General features: G+C 42.7%; 1 protein-coding gene across 1 annotated transcript; it reads left to right on the top strand.

Annotated features, from left to right (window-relative positions):
- Positions 1 to 9880: 9880 nt before the first annotated feature.
- On the top strand, positions 9881 to 16339 carry LOC134456782 (sialic acid-binding Ig-like lectin 12). Its single transcript, XM_063208316.1, has 7 exons — positions 9881 to 9921; positions 12337 to 12623; positions 14899 to 15153; positions 15322 to 15424; positions 15661 to 15682; positions 15841 to 15897; positions 16265 to 16339. The coding sequence occupies exons 1-7, from the start codon at positions 9881 to 9883 to the stop codon at positions 16319 to 16321; spliced, it is 822 nt and encodes a 273-aa protein (XP_063064386.1). The 3' UTR covers positions 16322 to 16339.
- The last annotated feature ends 1302 nt before the right edge of the window (positions 16340 to 17641 follow it).

Genomic DNA, 17641 nt, shown 5'->3' with positions numbered 1-17641 from the left:
ATCATGGAGTTCCTCATGCGATTTCATCTGGGTCAGTCAGAAATGCATGCACCCTGCGCACCGGGAAGTGTGTTTTTTCAAACAAGAAAACTGGTTCATCATATGCATGGCTTAAACTGACTTTAATGTTTGCCAACGTGCTATAGTTTTCCTCTCATAATAGCACCTGGCGACTGTGACCACAGTTAGATGACCTCGCGCGCGTAAACCCATTAAAATATAGCCTAGCCTTCTGTGGCTATTCAGAGCAATATGAACCAATCAGGTCGGCGTTGTTATTAAGCAAAATACATCCCTCATGTCTACTTAACTAAAATAAGATGCATTTGTCTAATATTTGGAGACATCGCCTTGCTCTTTCTGCGGGGAATTAAGCGCCTCTCTCCCTCGCTCTCTCTCTCTCCCTCTCTCGCCCACACACACACACACACACACACACACACACACACACACACACACACACACACACACGGTTTGGAGAGGACGCATTTAAACTTGCAGTTTAGGCAGTAGGGGACTGGAGAGCAGGGACTAATGAAACACGGGACGAATGAAACACTGCGATTTACTCGAAAACTTTAACATATCCGAAAGTATGAAAAGTCAAAGTTGTCAGGTTTACAGGCAAAGGGGATTTAAGTGTCAGTAGACACTGTCGGGACGAATGAAACTCCCCTACTCGCCCATTGACTTAAAGCAGGATCAAAATAAAACAAATAAAATAAAATAAATTTCTCTCTCTCCCTCTCTCGCCCACACACACACGACGTAGCCTGTAACGAAACTCTTTCCACTCTTCGCAAGACCTAATTCCAATTGACTCCAATTGAATAGGCTAAGCCGACTCCTCTACCTGTTTGAATTAGTGCAGCCTTACAGGGAAGACGTTAATTTGGCATAGGTCAACTGCAAGAGACTACTAATTTGTGACTTGACGTGATGTGTGAATAATTAGGCTACGATATGCAACAGGCATATTTAGCCGCACTCAGTCATTCATTGGGTGAATGTCCCGACCCTGTGTATCCGCGTGCATGCATGGGGTGGGGAAAAATACATCAAGCGTGCCATCACCACCCATCCCCCCCGGACCCACGAAACCCACTGAAGATCCAAGCAATTGTAGTCTGTTAGTATTTTAGTGTGTGCCCAGGTAGTTCAATTCCTGGCATGGCCTGGTTATCTCAATAGTGCCAAGAAGATGTTTGCCCTCAGGCTAGTCTGTTCATAAAGCGCATGTTCGGTTTGCTATAATAGGCTACGATCAGTAAGCCTCAACTTGTCTGTCGTGTCTTTTCCTTCTTTCGATATTTTGTAAAATAGGCCCACGTTAAAGCCTAAATATGATAATAGGCCTAAATAAGGCTAATAAAGTAAGCTAAATAAGTCAGGCCTAAATAAAGTTGTTTTAGCCTATGAACTCAGGCAATGCAGAAATTTGCGGAGGGATTTTGGATATCTTGGCCTATAGGCTACCGATGGCTTTATGAACTTCATGACTGGGCTACAAGATAGTCGGGTAAACAACTTGTAGACCAACTTGTAGACCACCAACATCTGATGCTGAAGTGGGGGAGGGTGGTTTTTTCACTTCAAATGTTCCCCGACACACACACACACACACACACACACACACACACACACACACACACACACACACACAGATACGCGCTAATCGCTCTCTCTCTCCGTCTCTCCCTCTCTTTCTCATTGTTGCTATACGTGCATCTGGATAGGCATAGGCAGTGTGGTCACCCAGCACATTTTCATAGAAATGCTGTGTTTTTTTTTAATGAAATCTTTATTCAGTTATTTGTGAACAGTCTCTGCGTTTCTCTTTCGATGTTGCGTCACCGTGGACAAGTGTCTGCTCGAAAACTTAATGCAAAGCGGCTAAAATTTTCAGAACGTGTTGAACTTTTCAGAACATGAATGTTGGGGGAGGGGGTGGGTTACAGCAGGGACTGCACAGCCTTTTGTGACATGTCGTGGCGCGACAGGTTATCCAGCCTCCGAAGGAGTCATAGTTCCCCAGTCATAGGCTACTGTTGGTTCGCATCTCCACCGAAGCAACGGAATTTGCAGTCCTAATCACAGATGATTAGCCACACCTGGTGTAACAGATGTCTTGTCATGTGTGCATCACATCCCCAGTTAACCGGAATCCCGTCGATCGCGCACAACAGCGCATTGAAAGGATGAAATGTTCACAAGCACCAATACAAAAAAACGTCTTCAACCTATTAGTCCGTATGCTATCCTGAGGATATCCGTTCCTGACTTGAATAGGTAGTGCAGAAATAATTAACAGACATCACTTAGCCTATAAGTTAGGAGCGGAATTGAGACGGTGAATGCAAGACAGAATAATGAAAACAAAACACCATCGACTGGCGGTCTAGGGATCACGCTTGTGTTATTATCAAATACCCAATGTTACGTGCAACGCGCAATTGGCTGACTCTTTCCACTTGTAGCCTAAAACTGAGGGAGGGATCAACGTACAATGAGCTACACTGAAGCAGATTACTCTGCTTCGCAAAAAAAAACAGTGCACCAATAATAGCCTACCCCCGTCTTCAACCTACTATTTAGGCTACCAGATATATAGGCTAGTAATAGTATTAAGTTGTGCTACCTTGTTTTTTGTGGTAACGACAGTGTAGATCAGGTTAATAGCCTGCAATAGGGGAAACGGCATGCGCCAGTTTTAAAGACGGAATGTCGTTGCCAAATGTAAAATCACCTCTCTCATGCTGACATGACGGGGCACTACTTCATTAGGCTACAATGTTGTTCATGTCTGTTTGACTGACACTATACGAGTGGTTCAATTTGTGTTTGTGTGCTCATCGCACAAATGAGACAGTCAGGCTTGCTTGATAGGGCTACACAAAGCAAGTGACATCGGTCCACTCAAAATGGTCCGAACTCCGCCGCTTGATTTCATGTCTCCTCAGTCTCTCCATTACGGTTTATTAGCCTACTCTGTTTTGCTATTTTCGTTATTCTTAGCCCTGGCATTAGAGATGAAGCAACTGTGATCAGTGAGGTTGTGGAAACGGTTGAATAGGCCTATGGTCCTAAATTGGAAGCGGCCGATGCCAGTTTTGAAGACAGAATGTCGTCGCCAAATTTAAATTTCGATCTCTCTCATGCTGGCGTCACGGGACACACTTAATTACAATGGTGTTCCTGTCTGATTGACTCGGTTTTAATTGTCTTTACCGGTTCAAATTGTAGTAGGTATGCAAACTCTGTACCCTGAGGATACCCGTTCCTGGCTTGAATAGTGCCGAAATAAGTTAGGGACGGATTGGGAGACGGTGAATGCAAGACAGAAAAAAAGTCGAGTTTAAATTCACATGTTGATCTTGTTTAGGGCTCACACTTCTGTTATTATCAAATGCCCTATCAAATGCCCAATGCTAAATAAAACATGCAATTTGCTGACTGTATTTCTACTACTACTAAAACTGGGGGATGGACAATCACGGGAGCACAGACAGACGTACAAGCACAGGCAGACGCTGCTCTGCAAAAGCAGTGCTATACTGCCCCCCGCATTCCGAATGGCCACAGGATGTAATGATCACGGTGCGCTGCCGCGGCACGGCACGGCACGGTAATGAGCAGATTGAAGTTACACCATCTGTATCTTAACTTTTGACTTGAGATAAGATTTTTTCCAGTTTGGTATTACAGAAACAAATCCTAACTTCATTTAGGATTCTTATCTTATCTTTGGAAATCCTATCTTATCTTGAGTTAGGAATCCTAAAGTAGCGATCTAAACATCTACGATCTACTTTTTATGTCTGTTACCTGACAACAAATGCACCGCTACCTAGCAACAGTAGTGCGACGCAAGCTAGAATACACAGATTTGACTGCTGCATCCACAGATACAGGTCTGTGGCTGCATCTCGCGGTCTGCGTGATACTAAACCAGAGAGGAAGAGGACGTAAATATTTCGCTAAACTTTTTAAGCTCATTGATGTGATGTACTTTTAAATAACGCACATTTATTAGTGACGTTCCACCGAACGGATTTATAATACAGCAACATCTGTGAGGACGAAATGAGGTCACTCTCGCTGCCTGCAAACCTCAAGTTGACCGAATGCATTGTGGTTTCAGTCCCAATAAAGTGCTTCCCATTTTCCATATTTTCATCCCAATGCTTTGTTTCTCCAAGCGAATGCACGCAAAACAGTTAAGAAACGTAATTTCATGAAATGTCTTTGTTAGGGTGACCAGATTTTTGTAGTCTGAAACCGGGACACTTCATGCGTGACTGAAGGACAATATTTGACGGTTGGGTCTGGGGGTCCTCCCCCAGGAAAAATTATATTTTTTAGATGCAATTTCCTGCATTCTAATCAATTTTAGAGGGAGGAATGACAAATCGCAACTGACTCCTTCAGGCTTTCCATACAAGCGCTGGCTGCCATTAATTGTGGCAGGTAAACATGTCATCTTTTCCATATATTTACCCTGATAGACATGGCGCAATGTAGTGGGTGGCCAAAACCGGGACATATTTGTGTCCCGAGAGGGTTCGCTCGGGACCTGGGACACACAACTCCAAACCGGGACTGTCCCGGTCAAACCGGGACGTCTGATCACCCTAGTCTTTGTATGACCAGCGCATGTATATAAATATGACAATTAGCCGACTTGGCTTGACCCGTGGTCGGCTGTCAATTAATATAGGGAAGTTGATATCGGACTTCACATCGAAGTCGGGTATATTTATCATAAACTCTTCACTTCACACATCGTTTGGGTCAGTCAATATAGCCTAATTTAATTAACATTTCATCCGGTCACAATTGCGTTGTTTTCCCGGATAGACTTCACTGTAGCTCTGGCTGAAACAGCGAGCTGAGCCTGGGTAAATGGTGATGAACACCAGCTAAATTTTGGCTAACAAATCAATGGATAACTGGAATTAGGACAGCTGGGTGGCTGTCCTAAAGTTAGGACCAATTATTTAGGATTTTTCGCAGTTAGGATGCTTCTGTAATACCCCTTTCTTAACTTAAGATAGGATGCGCAAAACAACTTAGGAAACTCTGTTCTGTAATACGCTTTTCCTAAATTCGGTCCTAAAGTGCCGTTGCCGCGGTAACTAGACAGATAAGATAAGATTTTCAAGATAGGAAGTTTCTGTAATACGCCCCCAGCATTTTATAATGTAAATGTGTGAGCTTTTGGGAGTTTTAAAGGCATTGAATAATTCAATAAACTTAACACAGTACTGAGACTTGTATGGATGGTTAGTGGTTTATTTCAAAGTTCTTTGAATGTAGTTTTCGGTATGACAGAAGGGGGCACCGAGAGATCAGTTGTTCCGGGCCCAGGGATATAGGAGGCCCAGAATTGGGTCTCCATGACATTGTATGTATTGAGAGGGTGGTCCTTTCTGATGATTTTGTCCCGGGCTTGTTCAAAGCTGTCAGCGGCCCTGGGGTTGAATGCACCACGTGGGCAGCGCAGACCTGTCCGTTAACCTCCTAACAGTTTCATTGAACTCTCTCTTCAAAGTTATTTTCAATTCTACCACAGCAGTACAGACATCCGATACACACATGTATCATGCATGTATGCACACTCTCTCTCTCTCTCACTCACACACGCACACACACACACACGCACACACACACACACACACACACACACACACACACACACACACACACACACACACACACACACACACACACACACACACACACACACACACACACACATTCAAAGAGCCCTAATAGTGTCCTAATAAACTGGCCATTACAAAAGCAAATGAGCATGAGCACCTAACATAACCCCCCCTTAGCAGTGTTCTTGCCTAGCACGTCCTGGTCAAGCATACAAATGCAGCCCTGCTTTGGAAAGTGCAACCCTTAACCTCAACCCCAAACTGTGCAGCGAGAAGTAGTGCAAACACCCCCTGTTCTTCCTTTGGCTTGACCACAACTCTGACTCTCACACGCTTTCTGTATCTCAAACATTCACGTGTAGGGAGTGTGTGTTTGTGTGTGTGTGTGTGTGTGTGTGAGAGAGAGAGAGAGAGAGAGAGAGAGAGAGAGAGAGAGAGAGAGAGAGAGAGAGAGACGGACGAGAGAGAGAGAGAGAACTCACTCATATCTGAACCATTGAAGACTACAGTGTGCCATGAAGGGCTCCTGAAGGTAAGGCTGTGGCATATTTAGGTGTGTTGTGTCTTGGCTTAATTTAGATATAGGCTTAACCCCTTAGCGCAGCACTATGGCTCTCTGTAATGTCACAGCAATGTTGTTATAATGTAGTTAAGCATTGTCAGCAAGTGAATAGGGTCGCCGGCGACCCCTGCTGCAGTAAGAGGCTACCTGATGGTCTGATCTGATGTCAAGTGTTTGTTGGGTCTGTGCTCTGTGTGTGATTTAGCTTTTGTTAGAGTGTCTGAGTTAACTCTTTAGTGTGTAGTGTATTGACAACATACTGTGTGATGGATGTAGCAAAATGTTCCAGCAGGCCTCTGTCATGTTCTGAAGCTGTCGGCTCAACTGCAGATAATGTTGTCACTGTAACTCAGTGGTTCCCAACCAATGGGTCGGGACCCAACTTATGGGTCGCCAAAGATCCACAGGGGGTCGCGGAGCCCTCTTGATTTTAAGGGGTTTCATTTGAAAAACACTGGTATACACTCTAAGAAAATTTCCCTGCAAAATAACGGCAGTTACTGGCAATTATATTTACCTGTAATTCTACTGTTATTTCACACCAAAAATCAAATACAGCTCATTGCTGTTTAATGTATCACAGTATATAACATTTTTTCAGCAGCAATTGAACTGTTAAATAACAGTACTCTACAGAAAAATAACAGTACACTTCAGTTAAAAAGTTGAATTGTACTGTGTGATGACAGGCAAATACTGGGTCATAGTTGTATTCATGAATATGGCCATGGCAACTTCCCACCCCACCCATCATTCTCCATAACTGTGGTACCCTGGCCATGTTACCACCCCACCCTCCCATCATTCACCATGACTGGAGTGCCTTGAGCATGATACTATGGCGCTATGCTGTATTGAGAAAATGGTTTGCGGTGGTCCTTTGAAAGTGTGGGCATGAATAAAATTAGAGTACGCAGTGCTATGTTACAATGATAGTGTGCAAGGTGGGCTTTTTACTGTATCTCTTGATGAGCCAATGATGAATATAGCATTGGTCAGTATTTAAAAAAATATTTTACACCAAGTAGCACAGCAAACAAGCAGCACTACAAGCTAGCTCTCAAAGCAATGCCTAATTTGCAGCAGGCACATTATATGCAACAATGCCACAAATGATGCCACATACAGCAAGCTTTCACAAAGAGGAAAGTGTGCAAGCATGTGTGCAAGCATGTAAGCAAGCTTGTAGGCAAGCAAGTGCTATGCTGTGCCATGCAGGCCAGCCAGCAGGCAAGCAAGCAACTGAAGTGTTGATAGTCCAGATTTATATACAGGTGCAAGAGTACCATGTGACCAGAGTCATCAGGCCCTTGGCAGGTGACGCCCGTAATTGAATAATGGCATAACAGCCCTACTCAGGTGAGGCCAGACACTGATTAGCAGATTGGTTTAGATGGTGGCTGCTTGTTGCAAGAGTGTTACAAGTTCTTAAAATGTTTCAGCCATTCACACTTTCATCACTATCAAAATGCATGTGCTACTCACACTTTGCTGCATCAAGCACTTTTTAAGTATTGTAGTTTCCTTAGAAATTGTTTCATCATGCTTGATAGTATCAGATAATCTTTAACCAGTCAGAATGACTTCAGTTCTTCAGGTGGTATTGAAGTTTGATGGTGATCACGGACAAGTGGAGGATGAATGGGTTTCAATGGTGCTGCCTAAAATAACTTGTTATTTTCTAGAGATGCACCGGATCCGGTTCCGGTTCCGGATCCGTCAGGATAATAGAGTTTTTCACAGGGTCCGGGTCCGGCAGGATCTTAAGCAGTGGATCCGGTATCCGGCATGTTACCTAAAAATCAGGGTCTGGTGCATGTCTAGCCTAGGCTTTTCAGTCTTTCACAACCCCAATCACTGCATGGAGTGAAATCCCTTTGGAAGCGGCTATTGCAGGCAGTGTGGCAATAAGCCAATGAGTCTAAAAAATAGTTTGCGCCAACGTAATAAATAGGGCCCACGTGTGCGAGTAGACTATATGTTTCAACCCTTTTGTAGGATCCGGTATCCGGTTCCGGATCCGGCAGGATCTTATTCAGTGGATCTGGTATCCGGCAGGATCCTAAAAATCAGGATCCGGTGCATCTCTAGTTTTTTCCACAACGGCGAATACTGCTATTGTGCAGTACTTACTGTTTATGCTCAATATGTGACTCAAAGTAATATTTTCACAGTAGTTGTCTGTTTTTTCGAAAAACAGTAGAATGCTGTTGCAGAATTGCCGTAAATAAACAGCTATTTGTTACAGTGTATACCTATAGCCCATTTTGAATAAATGACAAAGCATTTAACTAATAAATGCATAGAAGCAGCAATATTCTATATTTGACCAAAGACGAATTGAGGAATAAAATAACTAAAATTAGTTTTTGCAGGAAACAGAGAGCATCTTGTGACTCCGTCTTGTGTGGGCGCTTGCGTGGTTGGGTCACCAAAGCTTACAATAGTAAAAACATGGGTCCCTTAAGAAAAAGGTTGGGAACCACTGCTGTAACAAATCACTGAGTTCAGAGTACAGGGTAGATTTTCTTCGGTGTTCGTTCGTTTTGCCTGCTTGTGGTTTTGATTGGCGGTGCAGCTCCTGAACACTGTTTATTGTATATGTTACAGGCAGAAAGTCATGTACTGGGAAGGTGTATACGTGGTGGTGACATTTGTTATCATCACCCTACCAGGTAAAGACAAAAGGACTTCCTGATTATGGACAATCATGAGTTATCACAATAATCCACTTCAATAGTTTACAAACAGACCTCTGTGTGTGTGTGTATATATGCCCATATATATGTCTGTGTGTGTGTGTGTGTGTGTGTGTGTGTGTGTGTGTGTGTGTGTGTGTGTGTCTCTGTCTGTTTGTCAGGGGACACAGAATCAGGAAACAAGTTTAGAATTCAATCAGGTCTTTTAATTTGTAAACATGATCCAAGTTGGGAAAAGTAAGTCAAGTTGGGAGAAATGAGAAGTCAGCACACAGAAGATCAGGACCTGAGTACTTAGGCGGTCCAACCGAACAATTCCAGTCTTGCAAGAGATTAACGTCTAACAGAAAAGTTCCAGTAGAGCAAAATAGGAAGTGTCCAACATAATAGGAAATATCCAACATAAAAGTGTTGAAAGCTGGGACGTAGCAGGCACCAGAGATGACCTGTCCAGCGTTTCGGTAAACAAGGAGATGCCTGTGAATGGGAGTGTCTCCGTTGAAGAGTGGAGAGTTCAGAGTGACATGGGGTTTATACATGGGTTCTACATTTTTGTTTTCTCCTGGCAGTGCGACACAACTGCGCACAACAAGCTGCGCACAACTCAGCCTCTGATTGTTGGAAACCGCTGTCGATCAAAAAATTAGCTCACGTGGTTGGCTGCCAGTGACTTGCCCCTCTTCACAACATTGTGTTTATAAACATGGTGAAGCCATGTATAGGCCTATACTCACCCGTCACTTTATTAGGCACATCTGGCCAACTGCTCATTGATACAAATTTCTAATCGGCCAATCACATGGCGGCCCTCAATGCATTTAGGTATGTAGACATGTGCTGAATCTCAAATGGCGCACTGGTGCACTTCGGGCACTATGCTTCAGTACTAACTAATACGCCATATGCACTAAAACATGAACACTGAGGTGCACAAGTGCACCATTTGAGATCCAGCAATGGTCAAGACCATTTCCGAGGATCAGGATGAGGAAGAAAGGTGATTGAAGTGAATTTGAATGTGGCATGGTTGTTGGTACCAGAAGGGCTGGTCTGAGTATTTTAGAAACAGCTGATCTTTTGGGATATTCACGCACAACCATCATAGGGTTTACAGAGAATTGTCAGAAATATAGTAAATATCCAGCCTGAAGTGGTTCTGTGGGCGAAAATGCCTTGTTGAGGCCAGAGGTCAGACGAGAATTGCCAGAAAGGTTCAAGCTGATAGAAAGGCAAGAGTAACTCAAACAGGGTTAGGGTTGACTGGTGGAGAACCTAGTGGGGTCGTGACAGTGTGTCTGTATCTGTACCTGTACCTGTGTCTGTGAGTCTGTACCTGACAAAAAGTTGGAAGAAGGGATTCCTGATCCAGGCTCTGTGGCGCTCATAGGGTTACAAATAGTGTTGCACCGATACAATTTTTTGGCCCTATACCTGGCTGTGCAGTATCAGCCGATACTGATACCAAACTGATAACACTCTGTTTGAAATGTATATATATGGAGAGCTGCTTAGTACAGTACAGTACTTGGATATAAAATCCTTGCCATCATGGCTTTGTCAGGCTACTGCCTACCTTTGTGAAACAGGAAAAAGATTAACACTGTAAAAAGTGAATCCAGCAGAACTTTTTATACTTTTTGATGTAAAATAACTACGTTCAAGGCTGCGTTCAAGTGTCATACAAGCATCGTTAAATGGTATCGGTGCCCTATTTGTTGATACTCGCCGATACCGATACCACCATTTTAGTGCCGATCTGGGCCTCGTCCGATACTGGTATCGGTATCGGTGCAACACTAGTTACAAACCAATGGACATGTATCACAGAATATAGCCCTCACTATCTCTGTGACTTATATATATCATAGAACAGTGGTTCTTAACCCTTTTTTCATGAAGCACCCCCTAACCTGTGCCCAAGACAAGCCGCGCACCCCCAACCCAAACATCTACACTTGTATACGCACAAAAAATGATTTAAGTGAATAATTACAATGATTCTTGCAAGACATTGATCAATACTTTAATGACTTTACATTAGGACCAAAACCTGTTTTAATTTAGTCTTGATTTTGCCTAATTATAATGTTTGGAAGCAGACTTTTGGTCACGACCTCAACACAAACAAAATTTCGTGCACCCCCTGAAATCTCTGGTGCACCCCCAGGGGGTGCCCGCACCCCAGATTAAGAACCACTGTCGTAGAACATGATTATTTTTGTGTCTCAGATGTGCAGTGTGGAGGGAAGGTGACCTACTCCACTACACAAGTCTGTGGTCTTAGAGGAGCGTCAGTGGCCCTGGCCTGCAGATATGAATACAGTGGAGTTGGTCACTATATTGGAGGAGAGTGGTACAGAGAACAGATTGGCAAGGTCAGGGAACACAGTGACTCCAACTATCCCGACTGCAGCCTGGAAATAGCCAATCTCTCAACTGCAGATGCTGGTGTTTACCAGTTCCGATTTTACACGACTTTACACCGGAAATGGATAACAGGAGGATCTGGGATTACTGTGTCTGTTACAGGTAGCTGTGCTGCAGCGGTTTTAAAACTAGTTTTGTAATCATTTTTTATGGTTAATACAGTATAAATCAGGTCAACCTTTTTCCTGTCATCTTGTCTCAATGTAATCAGATCTGTCTGTAAAGGAAACTGACATCCATAAGCAGAAACATATTGAGGTGACATGCAGTGCCTCCTGTGGTTTGGCTTCTCACCATCAGTATGTCTGGTACAAGAATCGACAGCGATTACATAGTAAAACCACAGCCTCTATAGTGGTCTCTGACAGGGCTTACTACTCTTGTGCTTTGGGAGGTTATGAAACCCTGAGCTCCCCTGCTGTATGTAAGTACGCCTCAACATCTGTGTTTCTTGTGAACTTACTAAATGAATATAGGTAACACTTAAATTGGCAGCACTGTCATAAGCACAGCTTGTTATAACACTGTCATGACACAGTTGCTACCTACGTTTACATGAGACATTTCATTCAGAATTAACTGACTTTAATTCTGAATAAAGCTTAATTCTGCTTTGAAAACGTCATGTAAACACTTCTTAATTCAGAATTAAAGGAACGATCAAAGTACACTCGACAGAACTATTTAATTCTGAATTATAAATTCCTAATTAAAAACATAATTTAAACGTAGTGAGGCATGAAACATAATGTCAGTGTCAAAAACATTGACTTGTGTCATTAAATGCCATTCCATTCATGTCATGAGAAGTTCACATTGTTTTTTTATTACAACAACTTGACATTAAATTTCTTTGGGACAGCTTGACTTAATTTAAAGTTAACGAGAAAAACTGTCAAGTGTTTTCATTAGAACACTGTATCACACTTTTTTGGCATTTTCTGTGGAAACTCAATCTAATTATTTCTTCAGGTGTTCTGTGTAGATACACTGTGACCTACACCAGTGCACAAATCTGTGGTCTTAACGGAGCATCAGTTGTCCTGCCCTGCAAATATGAATATAGAGAAGCTGGTGACTATGATGCAGGGGAGTGGTACGAAGAGAAGAGAGGAGCAGTAAAAGAACACAGAGACTACAACTACCCCGATTGCAGTCTGGAAATACAGGAAGTGGCAGAGGAACACGCTGGTGTTTACCACTTCCGCTTTCACACAGTTCAACACCAGGACTGGATTACAGAAGGATCTGGAATGACATTGTCTGTTACAGGTAGTTGTATTTAAAATCTGTGTTGTTTTATCACTGCAATTAAGGCGGGCATACACTGTGCGATATTTTCAATTGTGGGTATCAGGGCTTGACATTAACTTGGCATCTTGACATTAACGCTTGATGGCCATTGTGGCTAGTGGTTTTCTGTTACTAGACATTCAGCTATTCTACTAGCCACAAATTTGATATGGTTTCTTTTTTTCTTTATTATGACACTGTACATCTGACCTCAGAAGATGAGGTGCTAAAGCAAGAAGATGACTGCACAGCTTTTTACATGGAAATACATCAACAAATAAAAATTGAGTAACTGAGTTTTTCTTGAACTTAAATACAAACAATTGATACAGAAGGGGCAGAATATAGGCTACTCTGATATGTCATACCATAGAATAAGCTACCTGCCAAATTGGCTAGTGACACTGAAATTATTACCAGTCACAGCCCAGTTTTACCAGCATTTGGCTGGTTGGCAGGTGACAGTGTCAAGGTGCATACACACCGCAAACGCGGACGTCCACTTAACGTGTCCAGTATCAGTCCGAATCGGTTAGAATACATGTGAAGAGATCATGTCTTGGACACAGGAGCACGGTGTAAGCACGGTGTAAGCGCGGTGTAAGCGCGGTGTAAGCGCGGTGTAAGCGCGGTGTAAGCGCGGTGTAAGCGCGGTGTAAGCGTGGTGTAAGCGCGGTGTAAGCACGGTGTAAGCACGGTGCATGTCCGGCCCGACCCGACATGTCCGCAATGCTCCTTGAAAACAGAACTCGAGTCTATTTTCCTGTGCGGACGTCCACGTTCAATGAGCGGGCTCCATTGAAAATGAATGGCTGCTGCCCGTGGATAGAACGTGGACGCTGACTGTGCAGTGTGCAAGGCAGCCCGCGAACCTCTCGGAGTCGCGATGCTCCCGGACACGTTAAGGGAACGCGAATATCTCAGTGTGTATGTACCGTCAAGCCCTGGTGGGTATTAAGCTCCTTCTCACACTGCTTGAGGGAATTTAACGATTTAAAAGTTCACATCTCACGACTCATGTTCTCACACTATACGAGCCGACAGTCAGATATACTTCATGGTTTTCGCAGCCATGGTTTAATGCAGGGGTGTCAACCATAAAGCACTAGACAGGGCCTAGATGCGGCCTGCAAGATGGTTTAACCCGGCCCTAGATTTGTGGAGGGAAATAAAACTAAGAGTGTCAAAAAAAGAAGTAAATCTCTAACCCATTACAAAATTTGTTGAGTTGCAAAAGTTGGCTGAGTTTGCAAAAGTTGGCTGAGATTTCAGTTTTTAAATACTTTTTTAAAGGACCAGTTCAGTCAATTTCAACATACAGTTGTAATGCTTACACTACCCTGGACTTGTCAGTACCTGAGGTCTTTTCCCCCCCTTCATCAGCCTTTTCCGAGATCTTGGTCATTGTAATGGGGGCAGCTCTTTATTTACATTAAAAAAAAACAACATTTTTATTTATTCCCAAAATCATCTGAAAGGTTATAAAACATCAGCAGACAACAAGCAAACAGCGATACCTTTTGGGAAAATATTTGGAGTAGGCCTATGTTTAAAAAATGTAAAATGTAAACAAACACTGCCCCCATTAGAGTAGCTCATATCTCAGAATGGGCTTAGCCGAAAAATGTGGCTTCACCGGGTGCTGACAAGTCAAGGGTAGCGTGAGCAATACAACAGCATATTGAAATTGACTGAACTGGTTCTTTAATGCTAGTTTTTTTGATCACCAGTCAATGCTCCTGATACACCTGCTGTCTTCCACCTCAAGATGACTGACTAGTAAAGGGATCGCTGTGTGAGGCAGAAATGTTCAATATTTCGCACCTGCGTAATTTGGTCGGCCCACTTGAGATCAAATTGACTTTAAGTGGCCCCTGAACTAACATGTGTTTGACATCCCAGGTTAAATGGTTAGGGAGACAGTCGTGTAATCAGAAGTTGAAGGAAGTATAGGGAAAATGTGGGCAGTCTGCCCTTGTGCATGGCAAAGTGGATGTTTCTCGCTCTGAATTCTACTCAGATATTGATCATTATTTTCCGTTTTGTGCTAACGAATTCAGTTCTTCTCAAAATAAATTGCATTAGGTCCATCCGTAAAAAGGTGTTGGATTGAAATGGATTATGAATCAGTGACACAAGGAGGCAAGCTGACTCTGATATGCAACACCACCTCACACAGGGTTAGGCCTACACATCACACTCTACAAAAATATATTGTATGTCTGACTCTACCATGCTCCTTTTTTACTTACAGCATTGGAGATAAGAATGACACCTGATAAAGTAACAGAAGGTGAAACAGTCACTCTGACCTGTAACACCACCTGTTCCCTGAGTAACCCAACCTTTACGTGGTACAAGAATGGCCAACCACTCACCTCTAACCACACAACCAGAGACAACACACTGCTGTTAAAGCCAGTCAGCAGTGAGGACTCAGGCAATTACTCTTGTGCTGTTGGAGGACAAGATAACCTCAACTCCACCATTTGGATTCTCAATGTCAAATGTAAGTCTCACTTAATCCACATCCACTTCCAAAGAGATATCGTAGAATATAAGGAAAGAAGAAGATTTATGATGTCAAACTCTGACAACACAGTAACACAGTAAATCAAGTGCAGTAACAGAGTTCATAGCATGCAACACATTTTGTTTTTATTTCTTTTTATCCAAGCTAAAGAGTCCAGAGGTGCTTCATTGTTCCTGCCAGTGCCAGCTATTATTGCCATAGTGATAATTCCTGTTGTCTTGCTGATATTTGGAGCTGTGTGTTTCAGGTACTTCAAAACACTATGGTTTCTTAATGCTAGTTTAATGCTATTTTTTTCTTGAGATGGGTGTAAATAGATCCATCATCATGCTATTAATAAGCAGGATGCATATTCTCATCTGATTGGAGATCAATATTTTTCCACTTGTTTCCATATTGTGTATTGTACTATACTGTATGTTGTTGATGCTGTTCAGAAATCAATTCTTTTTTTTCTACTACATAATGCTTTGTTCTCATCAGGAGAAGACAAGATAATGCACAGGTAAGAATATCTTTGAAATACCTCTGTTAGATTGCGATATTTCGCAAAAACATACAAAAGAAAGACAGCATTTCCACATGATGTAACATGTTTTTTAACAAAGTGATATATTGAGATTTAAAGCATGCCAACTCCCTCTATCTCCAATGTGTTTTCAGGAGGACCCTCAACACATTTATGAAAATGGAAACATTTATCAAAATGTTGTACGCCCAGTAAGTGCTTTGTCTACTCTCTGATATACTGTAGTGCAGTGATTCTCAAACTGTGGGCCGGGGACCACTGGTGGGCCATGAAGGTATTCCAAGTGGGCCTTGAAATCATTTTCTATTGATCAAAATAATATTTATATGTTTGTTGCTGTTGACTGTTTATTTGAGTTGGAATGCCTGCTGTAGTGTATACTGTAGTACAGCAGAATGAATGCATTTCAGGGGACGGATGGTATCCCACCACATAGCAATTTACAAATTCACTGTAACTGTGCAATATTCAAGGGCCAAAAACAGTACTGCCTTAACAGGCTGCTTAAAATGTGTGATATCTTCTCCTGTGTGTAACATGTCGTCTGTGTCTCTACAGAGAAGAGAGACGCCCCAGGCAAGCAAGGAATTCAAGGTCATCCGGATGAGAAACTAACAAGAGACATGGTTGTATGGCTGTAAAGATGTATACCGGTAGTTCATTGTGTTGTTTTTGTGGTGTTTTTAAACAAATTTACTATCCTATAATAAAGGCTTTTTATATTTTTTCTTAAATGTCACAGTGCCTCTGCTATTTCCTCCGTCTTTTGGACTTGAACTTCACCCCGTACAGGCCCTGCCGTTGCCAACCGGTGGACACTCGCCTGACATGCGGCTTACCCGGGTTCGATTCCTGGCCTGGGTCCTTTGCCGACCCCTCCCCGTCTCTCCCAATTCGCTTCCTGTCCACCTCTCACACTGTTCTGTGAAATAAAGTCGAAAAAGACCCAAAGAAATTGGTATATACTGGTCTATTCTAAAATTTAATTAAAATTATTATGCTGTGTGTGTACTCAGTAAAAGAGAAAAGTTAACTCTCGATCTATGCTGACCCCTGTAGGTTTGACAGGAGCATAGCGCACCACAGTTTATGCATTTGGTACATGAATAGATTACAGTAAGAGATGATTTTGTGTTAGAGACGGCTACAGTATGACTGAGGATGCGGTGGAAAACTGCCGCTCAGCAATATAGACGAGGGGAAATGTGGAGGCAGTCGGTGGGTGGACCTGGCGGGTTGGCACCAGAAATGAAACTCTCGTCATCAAAAAATATATAATTATTTCTCCTCATGTTTATGCAAGAAAGTTGTACAGAAGGCTATTACTTCCCTTAAAGGAGAATTCCGGCCATTTTGGCAAGATATCTGATATCATCGGCTGGCGAGCGAAACCGCCTGAGTCCGATTTTGGGGTTTTCAGAAAACAGGGAAAAACAAAATTTCCTAGGGGGCGCCAAACATCATTGGCGGTTTTAGGAAATATGAGGCCCGGGGCAAAGAGCAATTCGGAGTCCCCCCATATAATAATTTGGTCAAAAGGAGATTTTTGCACGACTTTACTCCCCTACCACTTCTGCATCATCCTGTCTTCCAGTCTATTACATTGGTCCATTAAAAACATGACCTGTCTACAATATTAATTTATTTTCTTTATTTATTTTGAGTGAAGCTGTAAGTGAAACATGAAACAACATAGTGTTGCTTGTTGTCTTATTTGTTTTCAATGATGACGGCATTTACACTCTTAACCAAAGCAAGGCATTCTGGTATATTCTCAATGTGCCATAGCAATGTATACTATGTTAATGAATGAATTGCTTCTGTCAGTGCAGAAGAAGAAAGTGTCATCAGGGAGAGTCAGTATTGCATTCCCATTCTATCTCCATGCTGAGGGTTCATCAGTCATGGTGGAAGATGGAGGGGTGGGACAGTTCT

The sequence above is a fragment of the Engraulis encrasicolus genome, chromosome 1, assembly GCF_034702125.1.
Source record: "Engraulis encrasicolus isolate BLACKSEA-1 chromosome 1, IST_EnEncr_1.0, whole genome shotgun sequence".
Lineage (NCBI taxonomy): Eukaryota > Metazoa > Chordata > Actinopteri > Clupeiformes > Engraulidae > Engraulis > Engraulis encrasicolus.
This window is presented reverse-complemented; position numbering and strand designations above follow the sequence as displayed.

Excerpts from the sequence above, each read along its gene's own strand:
- LOC134456782 (XM_063208316.1), top strand. The coding sequence starts at position 9,881 with ATGGTCAAGACCATTTCCGAGGATCAGGATGAGGAAGAAAG. Across the intron at positions 12,624-14,898 it reads AATGACATTGTCTGTTACAG|CATTGGAGATAAGAATGACA; the intron begins GTAGTTGTATTT and ends TTTTACTTACAG. Across the intron at positions 15,683-15,840 it reads GAAGACAAGATAATGCACAG|GAGGACCCTCAACACATTTA; the intron begins GTAAGAATATCT and ends ATGTGTTTTCAG.